General features: G+C 39.2%; 2 protein-coding genes and 1 long non-coding RNA gene across 3 annotated transcripts; all 3 read left to right on the plus strand.

Moving 5' to 3' along the window:
- Window positions 1-269: 269 nt before the first annotated feature.
- LOC140924259 (uncharacterized) lies at window positions 270-17,206 on the plus strand. Its single transcript, XR_012164226.1, has 3 exons — window positions 270-686; window positions 15,686-15,725; window positions 17,093-17,206. It is a non-coding gene; the product is annotated as an uncharacterized lncRNA (long non-coding RNA).
- LOC140924966 (uncharacterized) lies at window positions 2,292-4,123 on the plus strand. The gene is made up of 3 exons (XM_073374935.1): window positions 2,292-2,392; window positions 2,506-3,567; window positions 3,925-4,123. The coding sequence occupies exons 1-3, from the start codon at window positions 2,292-2,294 to the stop codon at window positions 4,121-4,123; spliced, it is 1,362 nt and encodes a 453-aa protein (XP_073231036.1).
- On the plus strand, window positions 4,026-7,543 carry LOC140924256 (uncharacterized). Its single transcript, XM_073374291.1, has 6 exons — window positions 4,026-4,263; window positions 4,357-4,450; window positions 4,751-4,919; window positions 5,159-5,309; window positions 5,896-6,156; window positions 7,022-7,543. Exons 1-6 carry the CDS (start codon window positions 4,171-4,173, stop codon window positions 7,517-7,519), a joined length of 1,266 nt encoding a protein of 421 aa, XP_073230392.1. The 5' UTR covers window positions 4,026-4,170; the 3' UTR covers window positions 7,520-7,543.
- Window positions 17,207-17,213: the final 7 nt, after the last annotated feature.

Below are 17,213 nucleotides of genomic sequence, written 5' to 3' on the forward strand. Positions count from 1 at the left end.
GCTCGGTGGCCTGAAAATATCGCCTTCTGGACTCAATTTTCAACATTCAATAGACGAAGCGAAGTGGCATAGACGAAACTGTTCGCACTATACTGTCGTCGAATGGACTTAAAGTTTTCAGTTTTCATCGTCGTTCTTGAAAGGACACTAAAAAGCAGTCGTGGATTAAACATTATCCAAATCCAAAAATTTAGGCGAGAAGATAAAGTGTGGTTAACTGTGCTTTATAGTACTCTGGTTTATTGTTTTTGTAGTTTTTCTTACAGTTAGAGAGTCCTTGTTCTCTCCTCCCATTCTTTGTCACAGTTGTTGTCACGATCGATTGCAGTAAGCTTGCGAGTATTCCTTTAGAAACTTTCTCACTAAAAAATACGTACTTTACAGTATTTATAGTGTCTGCACATGATAAATGCGAATTTTATAAAAAAAAAAGGCCAAAAGAAACCGTGCCCAAAAATAGCCGTACGCCGCCACATTTGCTTGATAATCTTGTGCGTACGAAGTTAGATGCGCGCGCGATGGACCTCTCACGCGTGAAAACTAGTACGAGCTACCTTAACTTACGCCCTTTTTTTGCATGAGTTCTTCCGAGATGGGTTTGTGATTTGATGTAGCGTTGGTGAAAATGGCTACAGGTGATCTTCACATTATTGCTGCCCTGTACGTTGTAACCTTGTCTTTCTGTGGTAAGTTTGGAATTTATGGTATAATGATTTAAAGAAAAAGTTAGGCGTATTTCAAACTTCTTACTTCAGCCATGCAAAACTGGCTTGACTGTATAACGACCGTAGCGCGACTGCAGCATGCATTCGGTTTCAGACGTCGAATTTATCAGTCGAATTAAGTATCCAGTGTCGTAAAAAGAAAGCATAGAAATAGAAAACCCGGTTTATCAACTTTTAAAATGTTTCCTTCTTATTTAAATCCATTTGTAGTATATAAACTGAGTTCGGTACGCAGTAGCACGACGTTTGAAACCAAGTCTCACTTCTGCCGTGTGGCACTGCAAAGCGGCAGTGGCACGACGTGGTTTCAAACGCCGCACTACTGCCGTGCTAACTGGTCGAATTTAATTCAATTCGATCAATTGAATTCGGCACGTCAGTGGCACGACGTTCAAAACTGACCTTTACCTCTCTAGCTAGCAAGTACAATTGCTGATTCACGACTATAGTAAAAAATATACGTTTCATGTAATGTTTCACATGAATTACTCCATGAGGAAGTAGTGTCGTATTTAACTCTCAGAGGGTAAAAGGTTCAACACTGCGGGGCGAAAAACATTAAATTGTGCCATAAATTAAAGATAACTTTGTTGGAGCACAGTTTTTGGATCCTATGAGTCCTTTTTCTAAAACACGTAATCATGTTTTTCATGGCGACGAAGTGACGTCGTAGTTTTATATGTAAATCGATGGTTTTGAAAGAAGTAAGAAATCAGGCGTGTCAGATTATAATTTTGCGCGTTTTGAAATTTCTTATGACCATTACACTACGAATGGAAGTATACTATTTCTTCACGAGTTTCTATTTGTTCGTTTACGAAGTTGTCCACTCACAGGTAACCCAGGCTCTGTGATAGTACCACAGTACGGTTCCAGTAAAATTACAGTGTTTGTATGGGGTAAAAATATCATCCTGAAATTTCTAAGAAATACTAAATAAAGATCAATGAAACTTACTCTGCAGTTAATTGTTGTTGTCCTTATTGCTCCAACGAAGTTTCGTGATCATTTGCCGTAATTTGTTCAAATTCACTCTATCTACAATAATAATATACAAGGTAGGAAACACGAGGTGCCATTTTCGCCGACATGCTCTCATTCAACACAACTTTTTCCACGAAATTCGAACTCCAACGGAAAATAAACATGCCAGGATCGTAGAAATAGGATAGCAGCAGATATAGAAACCAATGAAGCTTTCCCAGATAGAGAAACGAATCCCACAGACTTTGACAAACTCGAAGAATATAATCCAAACACACCGAGAATACGCTCGCCGAAGCAGCCGGGCCAGATCAACGCGCGGCCAAGAAAATGAGGCCTGGGCACTGTACAAAAAAATTCCATCCCGGGAGTCCTGGGGTGACCTTTCTAGGGACCGATACATCATTTGTCCAAAGCCACCCTCCCCTGCTGGAAAATTATTTGACAGAAGGCAATTGTTCTTCCTAGCCAATCACAATTCGCCAGAGCAAACCCCGCACACGCGCCTAAATTTAAATGGCTAAAAAAATAAATATAACCAGGAGAGTCTGCCGAGTTATAAGGCGCCCCATTTTGATTGAAATGTCGCTATCAAGGAAGAAACGTCCTTTTCCTGCTGGAGACTTAAAACCTGGTCCTGTAGAAAAAAAAAGTCCAACCTTCTATTCCTCCTTGAAAGCTTGGTAAGTAAACCGAGGTTGCCTTTAGTCGCCTTCGCGTTCGGAAATGGTCATTCAGCTGAGTGAGACAAAAATCTGAATGCGATGTTTTTAAAATGTCATTATATGTTTTCCAGGATTCTGAAAAACTATGAAAGGAGCGAGAAAAGCGATACAGTATTGCTCGACGAAATCAAAGAACGAGTTCTTCATGAAGGTTTTGACGGGACTTCAGAGTCGTCTTTTAGTATTGTTATATATGTCAGCCGAGCAATCGCGGAACTATTCGAAATGAAGAGCGTCAGAAAGCGCTTGAAGATGGGTGATAAAAAGGTGCGTACTAGAGTATTCCAGGGCCTCAGAAAAAGAATTGAAACTCTGACGCAAACGAAAGCCAACACTTGGAGCCATATGTACACAAATGCTCAGCAGCTCGCCAAACCCGGGTGGAGTGTTGTCAAACATACGCCAGACTCGATGAGCTTCGTTCGCGTTGAAAATGTCCGCTTTGACAATCAGACTGTGATTACTGACATTAACCTGCGCAAAGAATCTGGCAAAATCATCACCAACATCAGTTACCAGAAGCGGCAAATGGCCAGGGGGGATATCGATTCCATGGAGAAAATATTTCATGCAGAGTCCATACAGGCCAAAATAAAACTTTGGATGGACTACATTGATAGAAGTTATGTCTGCCAGGGTTTCGTAGTGAAAGAAACAGACGAGGTTCATGGGGACCCAGTATCAAAGCACTCTGTTACATACGCTGAGGATGGTATCGAAGAAACACAGATGAGAGGGTTTTCTTCTAATTGCAAACTCCTGTCCAACAGTAAAGGGGAATGCTGTTCCATCTGCAGCAAAACTAAAGATAATCTTAGAAGAAAACACTCTCGTCAGGAAGAATGCAGGGATAGACCCCTTATTCCACAGAGCTGCAACCACAAGTACATGTCAAGGGAGCAGCTCCTCTTTAAAGTCGAACATCTACAGAAACTGCGAACAGCAGAGAATAAGAAGAGAGAGAAAATTCAGACCGAGATGCTAGAAGTTGACGTGGAAGACCATGAGGACTTGTTCAGCATTCTGAAAAATGTTGAGAAGAAAGACGTGCCTGATGACATGCTCCTGTTTTGGGAGGAACAAAAAAAGATTTTGGAAACACCAAACAACAGACGTTACAGATGGCATCCTAAGTAAGTAGCCTAAGTAATCAGATGCAGTATCACTGGTCATTTTTTAGAATATCTGATCATGATCCTTAATTTTCTCACTGTGGGGGTCCAAATTGTGATTGGTTGCTTCCGAGGGCTTACACATTTGATGATCATCAGCATCCAGGTGACTTTTAAAATATGGAAATGACCTCTTCCCTTGCAAATTAATTGCAGGGTTAGAAAAAGATTCTGGTCACCTGGTTCCCTGTATAAACATGGACATGCATGGGAACAGAGGATAAATCAATTTCACATTGCTATTCTGAAATAAATAACTACATGAAATAAGTAGTTTCTTTAAGATGCATTGCAACATTTTCCTTTTCTTATTTTTAGAATCATGAAACTTTGTATTGAACTCTATGTCAAAAATCCGCATGTGCTTGACACACTTCGTGAGGTTATCTACCTGCCAAGTAATCGGGCAATAAGGTTAGTAAAAAGAAAGTGTGCAATAACAACTTCAATAGAGGACACATATTGCTTGCAACCCAGTGACAATTATGTTGATTTTTATATTTTATTTAATCTTTAAGATACCACAAGAATAAGGGAGGACAACGGCCAGGCTGGAATGCCAACATGCTTAAGTTATGCATGGAAGAAGCAAAAAAGAATAACCTCAAGCCAGAGGATTACTGGGGAGGGTTTGTCCTTGATGAGATGACAATCCAGGTAAGAGATACATTGTTATTTTAAAAAAAGGAAGTCAACAATGTACCAGAAATAACATGTGACATTAATATATTTGAATTGAATTTTTGCCAGGAGGACATAGAGCTGGTCATCAAAGACGGCAAACATCACTTGAGCGGTTTTGTTGAACTGGGAAAGATCCACTCTGACATGGAAGCATTGTCAGGTGAACAATTTTCAATAATGCAGGTTACAATAAAATCATCAGTTTCTGAAGTCAATTCAAAAGTGAAATAGTTGTCCAAAAAGTCATCTACATGTTTTATAAAGTAACAGAAAAAGTTATTCTTTTAAAAAAAAAATTCTTCTTGCCAATCAGTAATGAGGGACTGTCCTATTTTGACTGCATCATTTTCTTCAGCCAAATACTAGGGAAAATAAAGAAAATGGTAGACATATACATGTACATTAAAATGAAATAATTATGATCAAGTGAAATGACATGCTTTCATTTAATGAATTGTAGGAAAGGCAGATGAACCTAAGATGGCAACACATGTCCTGCAATTTTACTTCCTGGGAGATAGTGGGTTCAGGTTTCCGATCGCACAGTTTCCATCTGGTGGCTGTACTGCTAGTACACTGTATTTTATTTTCTGGGAAGGAGTCAAAAAGATGCTTGAAACTGGATTTACGTAAATATCTTAATAACTGTATTATTTCATTACCAAATTATTTGTATGATGTGTGATATTTCAGAGAATTCAATTATAGTGTGCAATCGTTGGTCTCTTGTAAAGAAAGGAGGAGGTTAATGGTGGAGAAAAATTCCACTGAGCTACAAATCATTTTCCAAAGAAAGCTTGTTGTTGGATTCCTGTAGAACAGAGAGTGTATAATATTGATGTCTTGTTTATATCTCCTTGATTGCTAGGGTGTATTATTGTATACTTGATGGTGCAGAAGTGAACCGCCAATTCATTAAGCTGCACTTTGCTGATGTAACTGAAGCCATAAAAGACAAGTTTATGACCCCAAATATCTATAATGGCAATTGCCCCATGATTTTCATAATGGATCCCAAGGTAAAACTGTCACATCCATTCAAAATGTTATAAACCATTATTGGATAAGGATTTTGTGATATCTGGAATAATCAAGGATGAGGTAAGTGTTATCTGCTGAGCCAAGCTGAAATCAAGGCGCCTGATAACACTTACTGAGACCAATGTATAATACTGAAAGTAGGTCCCCCCCCCCTGCCCCTCTGTAGTCAACTATAAAAAGATAACTGTTACCAAAAGAGGAACATCTAATTATGAATTACTCTTTTAAATGATCAACAGAATGGCAATGCATGCTAATTGCTGGTTTGCACATGACATCATGGTGGCCATGCTTGTGGTGTGTTAGCTTTAAGAACAAAAGCATTTCTCTCCTGTGGGAACTATACCCTATTTTCATTAAAATTCTTGGAGAAAAGTTATATTGTATTGACCACCAAGACACCACCAACATAGTTGCCTTTTCATGTGGTTGAAAGCCAAGAATCCACTTGGATCTGATTGTATGCCCACAGGACCCCAAATATATTATATATTCAACTTGCAATTGTAAATCATTTCCTTATTAATGCTGGCTTTTTGGAACAAAATATTTTTCCCATTTCAGCATAATATTAAGAAACTAAGAAATAATATTCTCAAGAGCTCACTTGAAAAGACAAGCGAATCAACTAAATGTCTTCAATGGAACAACAAGCCTATTGTATGGGAACACTTTATCAATGCCTTCCGCTATGATCAAGGGGAATTCTCAATGTCCCTTCATGAGAAGCTCAAAGCAGAACACTTTTACTTAAACCCCAGCACCAAAATGAGGAATCACTTGGCAGAAGAGGTGCTTAACCAGAACATGTTAAGCTTAATGAAGGTTAGTAATGTAAACAATTGCAAACAACCTTGTAAAGAGTGATTGAGCGAAATAGACATTTTTATTGAATGATTAACTGTTCAGACAGTTACAGTGTACTATAGGTTAAATTCTTCTATTACCAATTATATTATTATATGTGATTTGCAGAAATACCAGTAACAATATTATCTGCAACGACATTTAAGCTACATAATAATATTAATATATGTAAAAATGCATACCTCTGATCCTGAATTCAATTTGTATCTGACAACTTATAACAATAATATTAATTTATATATATGTATATACATGGAGCATTCCTCTAGAAACCACATGCTGCATATTTTAGCTGCCAATTTAGGAAGTTCCCTTTTTGAAACTCATACATAATGTTCTTAAGTAATAAAGTCCTTTGTTTCTGTATAAACACTAAGCATGCCACATCAAATTTGGTTTCTTACAGCAGTTCACTTTTCCATCTTTCTTTTACGTTTTTATTGTACATCCATTGACTTTTTCCTTTTCTAGGTGTAAATATATGATGTCGTACCACAAGTACAGTTCACATCCACAGGTAACAGCTACAGGTCACTATGCATCAGCTACAGATAAACATGCAGTACCAGCAAATATCTTCTTTACCAAATCTCAGGAGAAACTACAATGTATCATTTGTTATGAAAATCTGTTGATGGAAAAGTGACTATAGTAATGTTTGAAGTGACCTGTGGATTGTGACCTGTACTTTAGTCTCAGCCTGGTATGTTTAGCCCAAATTTTGGTAAATTACTTGGTCTAGCTACCCCTTAACCCTATACAAATGTATTGAAATCCCAGCCTACTAAAAACTTTAACATGAAGAAATTTTGACCTACTTTAGGCATACAAGAGGCATCTAATGAGTACACCTGGGCAGGATGGAGAGAGCGTAGACTCAACTATACTGTTGCTGAGCCACAGCTCAAAGATGATCCAGCTGTTCAATGATAAACTCACCATTTCAAGCCTAAACGACACAAGATTACAAGAACTGAGCTCCTTCCTAAATTTCCTGAGCCAGTGGAAGACTGCAAGTGGCAGGGATGGGAAGAAGTTTATCTCTGAGAAGCTGTACTTCGACTTGCAATCAATGATTTATGGTTTTCAAGGAATGGTTGCCACAAAGCTGAAAGAATTCAAAAATGCAACCATAAAACCTGCCATAATAAACCAGGATATAGTAGAGAACCATTTCTGCCAGGTACGCTCCTGTAATGGTCAGAATAACAACCCAACGTGGCGCCTTCAAGAGGCATGTCAAAGCTCTATAAGGCATGGACAGACCACCATAAGTCGTAAAAGCAATGCAGGAATGTTAAGTGTTAAAAAGAAAGTCTGAGACTTTGATTGCAGTGTCTCACAGATAATATTGGAATATTGTTGTAATTAATTGACTTACACACATTAAGCTTGTTAAGCTAAGTCTAGGTGCAGTGATACAGCAACATTATTAGGAGCAATTCAAATTTATACCTATGGAAACCCTTTTACTCAAGAGAAGACTAACTTTACATAAAAAGAATTAGGACAGCTCCCAGTCTCAAGGTTAGCCAATTAAGTAACAGTGGTACCACTGCCACAAGTGGCTTTACTCCTATCAGTGATAGCAATCAAAGACCAAAAACTACACTTTCATAGTGTGAAACAGGGTGGGCCTTTAAGACAATTAGCATTAACTTCCTGCAAATAATATTTTTCTAAGGTCTTCCCAGGTGGGCCCCGTTTTACTACCTATTGTCTGATAAACCTGATGCGGATATGCTGGCTAGTGTCATCTATTTCAACCTGAGCAGTAAGATTATCCAGGCAATGATAATTTAGCATGGAGTCAGCCCTCCTCATGGCAGTAACAAGATCTTTTCCTATATCTGCCTTTGTACTCCTACTCCTGACTTCAAGTCCATAAGCCTCTGAAAGCTTAGTAAGCTCTACCTTTTTGTAAAGTTTGACAAACACTGCTTCGCCATAGGTATCTATGTATCCTAAGAGACGATTGTGACTTGTCACCTTCCCAGGACTTCTGTCTGCAGCAATTTCGTCCATCTTCACTTGAGCTTTTCGCACTTCAAGTTCCTTTTTTTTCTCTAGGACTCTTTTCCTGTGTTCAGCTCCCCTTTTCAGCCTATGAAGTAATTTTATATGTCTATTTTGCGCCATAAAAGATCAAGTTTATTCTATTCCCTGTCCACTTATTTCCCACTATTTAGGGATATTTATTCATTTATTAATTGCCAAATATGAAAATTATAATTCATCAATACAATATTTTAGTCATTAATTTATAGACATCATAGCTAGCCCCCTTCGCCCCACCCACGAAATAAGTTACTCAACTAAAGGTTAAAGTTGTATTTAAATCAATTTTGAGCTGTGGAATGTGTTTTGTAAAAAATACCTGCCGTCAGAAAAGAGACACGACAAAATTAATATTCATTCTTGGATAGGGACAAAAATACATGTAAGAAATTATGTCGAAGCTAAAATTTAAGTCACAGATTCCATATTTTTGGGTAAATACAAATGTAAAATATAATTATGCGCAAATAAAGATCGTTTCATGCATCATGATCGTCTTTACAGCGTTTTCAAGCATGCCAACTCTTAGTTAATCTATCCTTTCCGTGACCACAACGGTTTAAAATGAATCATCAAAAAATGAATCATCAAAAAGTAAAATTTCTACCCCACGTGAAAATAAATGTACAGCTATTTTTGCCGTGTGAGCATGCAACGCTCTTATATAATAATTATAGTTAGTCGCTAGCATTATGCAGACGGCCTCATTAGGTGAGCGTTTTAATTGTCTTTCAGTTCTTTGTCTTTTCATTACTTGGATCAACCTGTAGATAAATTTTCCCAAACATTTTCTTTTATTGTCTTTGTAAGCAAAATAACTTCCATTTATTGGGTTGGAAACTCAGAGTTCTCTTTAAAACGACTTCTTCGAGGTGTTAAAGCCGCTCGATCGAGCCCCAAAATTCTGCAAAACGAATTTGAAAAATACCAGAAACCGTTATTTTAAGTTTTGTCCTACCTTAAAATGATATCTTTCAAACATTTCCTCGCATTTGAAAGGGTTTCCTCGAAAATGATCGCCTGTCAGTTCTCTCCAGCCATTTTGTTCCTGTACGGCGTTTTCCCAGTCCCTCTGTATCCGAGGCAGCCTCCCACGCAGGCGTTTTTATGGGAGTTCGTTTTTCATCCCTCCCCAGTGGAGGGATAAAAAAACGCCTGCGTGGGAGGCTATATCCGAGGTCAATCGATAATCGTGGGATAAAGTGAGTGATAACAGCAGGGCATAGTCTGCCACACAGCCGCTTAGAGCGTTTTTAGTGACAAGGAGCGTTGCGTGTAGCAGACTAGGGCATGCCTGATTGAAAATCGATATGACCGGGTATTACTCAATCCCAACACGGGGCAGGGAATCCGAAGAGAGCAAACCAATCACAGTACTTGAAACACAATCAGATTACTGAGTGTGCATACTACGACAAGTCTCATTTAAATACTACTGAATACTCTATTAGCTTATTACCTGTGAGCGAGACGAAAATCCCTAAGGAACTGCCCTGCTCCAGCACGCATATACCTTTTAATTGTCAGTGTAAAGATGGTGTTAAGTGCCTCCTGTGAATAAATCAAGAAACCAAAATAATGGAAGTAAATAATTATTAAATGCATTGAAAATCTGATTCCTTTACACAGTGTTCAAATTTTACTGTTGTACAAAAATATTTGGGTCAGTTCTGTGATGAATTCATGAAGTTTTTAATACATAACCGGACCATTAATTTTTGGGGGCAAAAAAATTTTGGTTACCTCCTAGCAATTTTATTTCTACTATCTGTTACCGTGTACCTGGTCAACATTTCCTTGAAAACAGCTTCTCCATTTGGTTTGTAAGTTGGCATTGCTTGATACTGCAATAATAGCGTCCTCTACCAGTCTCTCTTTAGATGATGTTAGTTTTTCATTGTTGAGTTGTTCTACTCGTGCCTGTTCCAGGTCAACAAAGAACTCATAGACTGGGTCTACAATGTGTGCTAGCCCCCTGCAGCGGTACTGCCTCTCCTCTGTGACAGTCAGTGTTTCCGGATTCGCTGTCGTGACCTGTAGGTTCTCAAAGTTACTTGCGATCAAATTCTCTTCAATTAGTGAGGTAAGATAAAGTGCAGTCTTAACACTTTTCAGGGTGTTGTTGTTGCTTGAATTCATAAACTGCTTTATGTAAGTCAGTTTGTCATGTAGAACCTTCGTTATTGCCCAGGCTCCCACATATCTAACCTTGGCAAGGGCTTCACTAGGCATCTCCTTTACTCTTGTTGTCATGGGATGGCTTGCCTCGGTGTTAATAACATGTGCTGCCAGAGATGATATAAAAATCTTATACACTTCGATCATGAGCTCATTTCCAACAGCTAGTTGTAAACTAGATAGCTCAGTTACTTTGAAAAACAACTTCATGTCGGACATAAAGTCAGGTGACCTTGTTAGGAACATGTGCAGCTGTCTTGTATTTAGGGTCCACTGGTGGGGTGATATGTGCATTTGATCACCATCTGTTGCACTCAGCGTTTCTTCTATAACAATCTTCCCTGCTCTACACCACAAAACTTTTCCAATAACTTCGAAATCATCATCTGGCTCATCTAACAGTTCTTGAATCAGCAGATTCTTTGATTTGGCATACTCAGTTATTGGTTCTTGGACCACCATAGATTTCAAAAGGCCATTAACACTAAGACTGTCTGGTGGATTTTGAACGAACTCTTGTGATTGATCATCTGCTAGAACAGCATACAGAGTTGCCAAGTCAAGCATCTGCTCTGCTGGGTCCTCTCTTTTAAAGTATGAGCTAATGACTTGTTCAAATACTTCATTTAACTCTTCTGTGAGGTGAGGGGTGTCATCTGTGGCTGCAAATTCATTAATGTTTATATTCTCCTGGACTGCTAGTTCTTCTACCGAAAGCCTGGTATTTCGGCAACAGGAAAGATCTTTTTTTACCTCGCCTTGATGCCCTTTACAAACATCTATGCACTCCTTGACTGCAGGAATAACCTGCCTTGAAGCAAAGTTGAGAACTTGTAGGTGTGCTGCTGATTGCACCCTTGAAAATGCCACATACAGAAGGCCAGGGACAAATTCATTACAGGAATGAAGAACAACAGCTGGCAAAGTCAGCCCCTGAGCCTTGTGACATGTGATCCCGTACATCAGCACCACTGGGTACTGTGTACGGGTTCCAACAATGTCCCCATGCCTTCCTCTCTTCTCCCATACTTCCTTTCCTAACTTCACCTTTCCCACATCCTTAAACTCTACCACAAGTGTATCTCCTTCCTTCCCAACGTACTTCCCCGCCGTACCATTTTTGAGTTTGTCACTCTTGTTCCAGATAAGCATCACCTTACATCCTGGTTTTAGTCGCAGGTGATACTCAGCTGGGCAAGAAAAGTCCTTTGTATCACCCTTATCTGTGGCCTCATACCGGTGTTCATCTGTGACAATACTGTTGAGTCGTTCTCGATTAAAGACTTGGGATGGCACTCTCTTAAAAAATATGTGTATGGCTTCCTCTTTAAGGTCTTCTGGAAGTGGCCGCTCAAGACTTGTTACAAATTCTTCGGTCTTCTTAGTACACTTCCCTAATCTTAAGTCTCGCTGGCATTCTAAAAACTCCTGTTCTTCCTGGTTTTGTCTCATTAATTTTTTAAGTTCAAACCTGTGAGGCATGGCTGTCTTGAACACAGGAGACCGAAACATGAATTGTCCATCATCCATTAAGTTCGGAACAGGACTGAGCTGCGTGAATTCTCCTACCATGATCACTTGAATCCCTCCCAACGGTTTCGCCCCACAATTTTCCCTACCTTGGGTGATTTCTAGTTGTATGTGATTGACGATTTCCAAAATCCTCCTGCTAGACATTGAAACTTCGTCCCAGATTAAACAGTTTATGTTCTTGGCGTTTTCAGAAACTACACTGTTTGAAACTGACCTCTTAACCACTTGCTCCCAAGGCAGCTCGGCTGTTTTTAGTCCGTAGAACGAGTGGACAGTGGATGCATGCCCATCATATACGGTTCCTGCGATTCCACTTGAACAAATGATCGCCACGCGCTTTCCCGATCTCGTCAGCTCTTTATATATTTCTTTAACCAAAAACGATTTCCCCGTACCACCCTGGCCTGTTATAAAGACGTTATGTCCCTCTCGAACTATATTCAGCACCTGGCGCTGGTCCTCAGAAAGTCTATCAAACATAGGGCAAGGTTATAAGTGCAAAGGAAATAACAACGAAGGAGGATTTACAAAACTTGAAACGAGCTAAAGATATAAGCGAATTTTGGCTCTTACCGCGGCATTTGGACAGCAGGACCAAATTCAAAGACAGGTGTCACGATGGTTCACATATTTAACCGATAGAGCGTTCACTTGTATTGACAAGAAGTCGGCGTGTTACTGCCGCATTAATCGCTAATATGTTAATCGCGTTAGTTCTTTGTTTACTGGTGCACGTGCCTTTCACATTCGTCTCAGTTATCGCAATTCATATTCTGTGGCAATTTTCTGTATAATTTTTGACATTAGTTTGTAAGCTTCTCCGTTTATTTACGATAGTTTCGCACGAGAGTTCACAGCAACAGTATCTCAGTCATCATCTACCTTTTGTTCAACCTTGTTTTTAACCCGCCTAGCAAGTATTTCGCGTTGTTATTTCATTAGTTTCATTACTGTTTTTTGCATTCCTTAGTAAAAGAAATGGGGCGCCTTGTAACTCGGCAGATTCTCCTGATTATATTACTTTTTTTTAGCCATTTAAATTTAGGCGCGTGTGCGGGGTTTGCTCTGGCGAATTGTGATTGGCTAGGAAGAACAATTGCCTTCTGTCAAATAATTTTCCAGCAGGGGAGGGTGGCTTTGGACAAATGATGTATCGGTCCCTAGAAAGGTCACCCCAGGACTCCCGGGATGGAATTTTTTTGTACAGTGCCCAGGCCTCATTTTCTTGGCCGCGCGTTGATCTGGCCCGGCTGCTTCGGCGAGCGTATTCTCGGTGTGTTTGGATTATATTCTTCGAGTTTGTCAAAGTCTGTGGGATTCGTTTCTCTATCTGGGAAAGCTTCATTGGTTTCTATATCTGCTGCTATCCTATTTCTACGATCCTGGCATGTTTATTTTCCGTTGGAGTTCGAATTTTGTGGAAAAAGTTGTGTTGAATGAGAGCATGTCGGCGAAAATGGTACCTCGTGTTTCCTACCTTGTATATTATTATTGTAGATAGAGTGAATTTGAACAAATTACGGCAAATGATCACGAAACTTCGTTGGAGCAATAAGGACAACAACAATTAACTGCAGAGTAAGTTTTATTGATCTTTATTTAGTATTTCCTAGAAATTTTAGGATGATATTTTTACCCCATACAAACACTGTAATTTTACTGGAACCGTACTGTGGTACTATCACAGAGCCTGGGTGACCTGTGGTCCACTCTGGAGGTAGACTTTTGTCGCTCAAAAAACGTTGACTTGAGGGCAAGTCGACTCTGGAGACTGTTTACAATGATATCCGTTTAATAATAATAATAATAATAATAATAATAATAATAGTAATAATAATAATAATAATAACAATTATAATAATGAGATATTTATAAAGTGCCCTTTCCCAAGGGTCCAAAGGCGCTATTTACAGTTAAAATTTAAAAGCCGCAATTAAAAACTACAAATTATATACTAAAGATAAAACAATTTAATATACAAAACACCACAGTCACGTCATCAATTCAAAAAGGCGCGTCTAAAAAGAACAGTTTTTAACTGTCTTTTAAAAATGTCCAATGATCCACATCCCTAATATGCTGAGGAAGACTGTTCCAAAGAAGCGGCGCAGCAACAGAAAAAGCACGACGGCCAAAACTTTTTATGTCAAAAGCAGGCACGGCAATTCTTTGAAACCTAAGATCCCGTGCCGGGAGGTAACTTTGAAGAAGATCTTTAGTATAAGCTGGAGCAAGTCCATGGAGAGTCTTGTAGGTAACAATAAGTATTTTAAATTCAATCCGGAGCCAGTGAAGATTCGCAAAAACAGGTTTAATATGAAAGAACTTGGGCGAAAGAGTAACAACACGAGCAGCTGCGTTCTGCACACGTTGGAGCTGTTTAATCACTTCCTCAGGTAAACCATATAGTAACGAATTACAGTAGTCAAGCTTTGATGTAAAGAGGAGCTTGAACAAGAAGCTAGGCTGCATCAAAGGTGAGATGTTTATGAATGAGCCTAATTTTACGGAGATGATAGAAAGAGGACTGCACATTGCCGTCACCTGAGGAACCATACTCAGAGATTCGTCGAAGAGAACTCCAATGTTTCCCGCTCTTGGTGAAGCCAGCACTCTCTCATCACAAACATGAATATGTGACAAGATGATATCACAAGAAGTTCAGTTTTGTCTTTATTTAATTTTAGCTTATTCAGAAACATCCAGATGTCAATTTCTCGTACACAGGCTTCCAACCTAAACTTGCTCAAATCCATACCATGAAGTCTCGAATGTTTCGTAAAGCTGCGTGTCATCCGCATAAAAGTAAAACCTTAGTTTATGCTTACTAAGCGGCGATATCACTTAGTGGAGAGGTGTACTTTGAGTATAAAAGAGGGCCAAGGACCGACCCTTGGGGTACACCAAACTACAGAGCATTACGCTCGGAGGTTGATCTATTGATATTTACAAACTGACTGCGATGACCCAAATATGATTGAAAACCATTCCAATGCTGTAACACCAAGTACAAATCGACGAGAAAGGCGTGAAAGTAAGATACAGTGATCCACAGTATCAAATGCCGCGAAAAGATCAAGGAGCAGTAAAATCACTAATCTTTTCTAATCTAAGGCAATTGCGATATCCTAAGGCCGTCTCAGTGCTGTGAAGTTTCCTGTACGCTAAATTATTGATATGTGACATAGAGACCACTGGCATCTTAACGTTTAGGATCTGTCATAATTGTGAGACGAAAGACGTTTAAACGCGCTTTCAGTGCTCGTACCCTTTGACGAACTTAATTGATAGCCGATGATAACCGTTTACTATCGGTCATGTGTGGACAAAAGTCGGGTAAACGTGCTTTTAGTTTGTATGTGTTGACGAATTTCAACAGTCGATTCGGGTTATGTGTGCATTGTATTAACCGTACCAGGTGGTTGTGTGATTACCAGAGAGAGAGAGAGTTGTAAAATGAGGTTCGTTTTCAAATGCTAGAATTAGCGGGAAAATCAAAACGACATTAGGGTAGATTGACTTCGTAGTAGCCATATCTACTGAAACGAAGTGTTTTTTTTTCTTTTTTCAGATCTGGTATATTGAGATAGGTAAAATGATCATTGTAAGCAGAAATCTTCTTTGTGGGACAGCTACCAAAAACAAAGGTTTTTCCTTTGTTCTTTTTTTTTAATCCTTGTTTGAATTAATACTTGTCTGTTTTAATCCTTGTTTTTAGCATCACAGAACGTGTCGATTTCCCAAGAAACAAACTCGAGGTAAGTCTCAACATAAACTTTGTGGTGTCAAAAGAACTAGTTATCTTCAGTTACCGCTAATGCTCCAATTGACCACCGGGACGTGTATTTAACTTTTTGAATTGAAAAGGGGGTGCTAAATTCGACAGGGAAGGAGCGCTTACTTCATTTTTCAAAGTTTGGCTTCCAAATAGCCTTGTATTTTTATCCGGTAAACTGGTTACTCTCAAAGTCCCTTCATGTCCCTTAAAGTCTTAAAGTCCCTCCTCTTATTTCTGGGGAGGAAATCGTTCTGTACCTTACATTCAATGATTAGGGACCTTAAGCAACAATAACGTTGACGTCCTGGACGTCAAAAATGGCAACCGGAATTTCTTTCAGTGTTCTGATTGGACAAATTCGCACAGCGGGAGATAAAATAAAGGCGTTCAGATTCGTTGTGTGAGACAAAAGTGTTCTAACAAGGGAGACATCGAACTGCCAGTTGCTGTTCGTGATGTTCGGGACGTCAGCGTTCTCGTTGCTTAAGCTCACTATTATTTCGTTCATGGTGGAGGGGTGGGCACCCTTACTATTTTTTTAACTCAAGGGAAGGCCCTAATTCGACAGGGGCGTTTATCTGAACTTAGATCGATATTCATCTTTGGCTAATTGTGACAAAAGCGACGGGTTGCTATAGTTACAAGATATGAAACTTTACACTTTTTAGTGCATTCAGCATGAAGATTTACATTAACTGCAAAATATTGGCAAGTCAAGTATTTGTTAAACATTCAGTTTGAGCACTCTTATAGTAAAGATGACTTTGCAGAATAATTGAAGATGACGGCGTCATCGTAACTCATCAACTGTGATTGTCATCGTCATCGTTATCATCATAACCGCCGTCGTCGTCGTTATTGCCATCATCGTCATCATCATTAATTTCATTTAAGTTCCAAAATCTACTCACCGGCCTCTAACAGCACCTTAGCCGCTTTTATTTTTAGAAGATGTTACTTAATAGCATCTACTAACGTCAAAAAAACCTCTGACAACCAACCACTTACGCAGTGCTTGACGAAACATAAATCACTGTTAATATTAGTCCTATTCAGGACAACACTCACCCACGCAGCCCTCGTCAACTGCAATCCCGATTTTTCAATCCTCCTGGGAAAAGGAAATTGGCTTGAATAATCAAGAGGCTTGAGAGATTGGTCATAAAATTGCAGTTGTGTGAGTGAGAAAGGAAAATTAGTTTTGCCTTTAATTATCGGCACGTTCAAGAAACCGAAGGCTCAAGAAATCGGAATTCTACTGTATCAAAAAATAATCGAAGACTACTGTTAACACAGCATAAACCCCCAAGGTGGAACGAGCAGCTAGCATATGCTTTTTCTTTCCAGCTGTATTCCTGCGGAACCCCCAGTCAGTTCTGCTTCAAGGAACATATCTTGTACAGTTTACCCTCAAATAGCTGGAGTCTGTGGAGACATCATTGGTAATCAATATGTTTTTGGGGATTCT

This window comes from Porites lutea, chromosome 14, assembly GCF_958299795.1.
Source record: "Porites lutea chromosome 14, jaPorLute2.1, whole genome shotgun sequence".
NCBI classification, from domain to species: domain Eukaryota; kingdom Metazoa; phylum Cnidaria; class Anthozoa; order Scleractinia; family Poritidae; genus Porites; species Porites lutea.

What these genes read in the sequence shown, in the direction of transcription:
- LOC140924256 (XM_073374291.1), top strand. Translation starts at nt 4,171, where the DNA reads ATGCTTAAGTTATGCATGGAAGAAGCAAAAAAGAATAACCTCAAGCCA. An exon ending in TGACATGGAAGCATTGTCAG is followed by an intron (nt 4,451 to 4,750) that starts GTGAACAATTTT and finishes AATGAATTGTAG; the next exon opens with GAAAGGCAGATGAACCTAAG. An exon ending in ACATGTTAAGCTTAATGAAG is followed by an intron (nt 6,157 to 7,021) that starts GTTAGTAATGTA and finishes GACCTACTTTAG; the next exon opens with GCATACAAGAGGCATCTAAT.
- LOC140924966 (XM_073374935.1), top strand. Translation starts at nt 2,292, where the DNA reads ATGTCGCTATCAAGGAAGAAACGTCCTTTTCCTGCTGGAGACTTAAAA. An exon ending in TATTCCTCCTTGAAAGCTTG is followed by an intron (nt 2,393 to 2,505) that starts GTAAGTAAACCG and finishes TATGTTTTCCAG; the next exon opens with GATTCTGAAAAACTATGAAA. An exon ending in CGTTACAGATGGCATCCTAA is followed by an intron (nt 3,568 to 3,924) that starts GTAAGTAGCCTA and finishes TCTTATTTTTAG; the next exon opens with AATCATGAAACTTTGTATTG.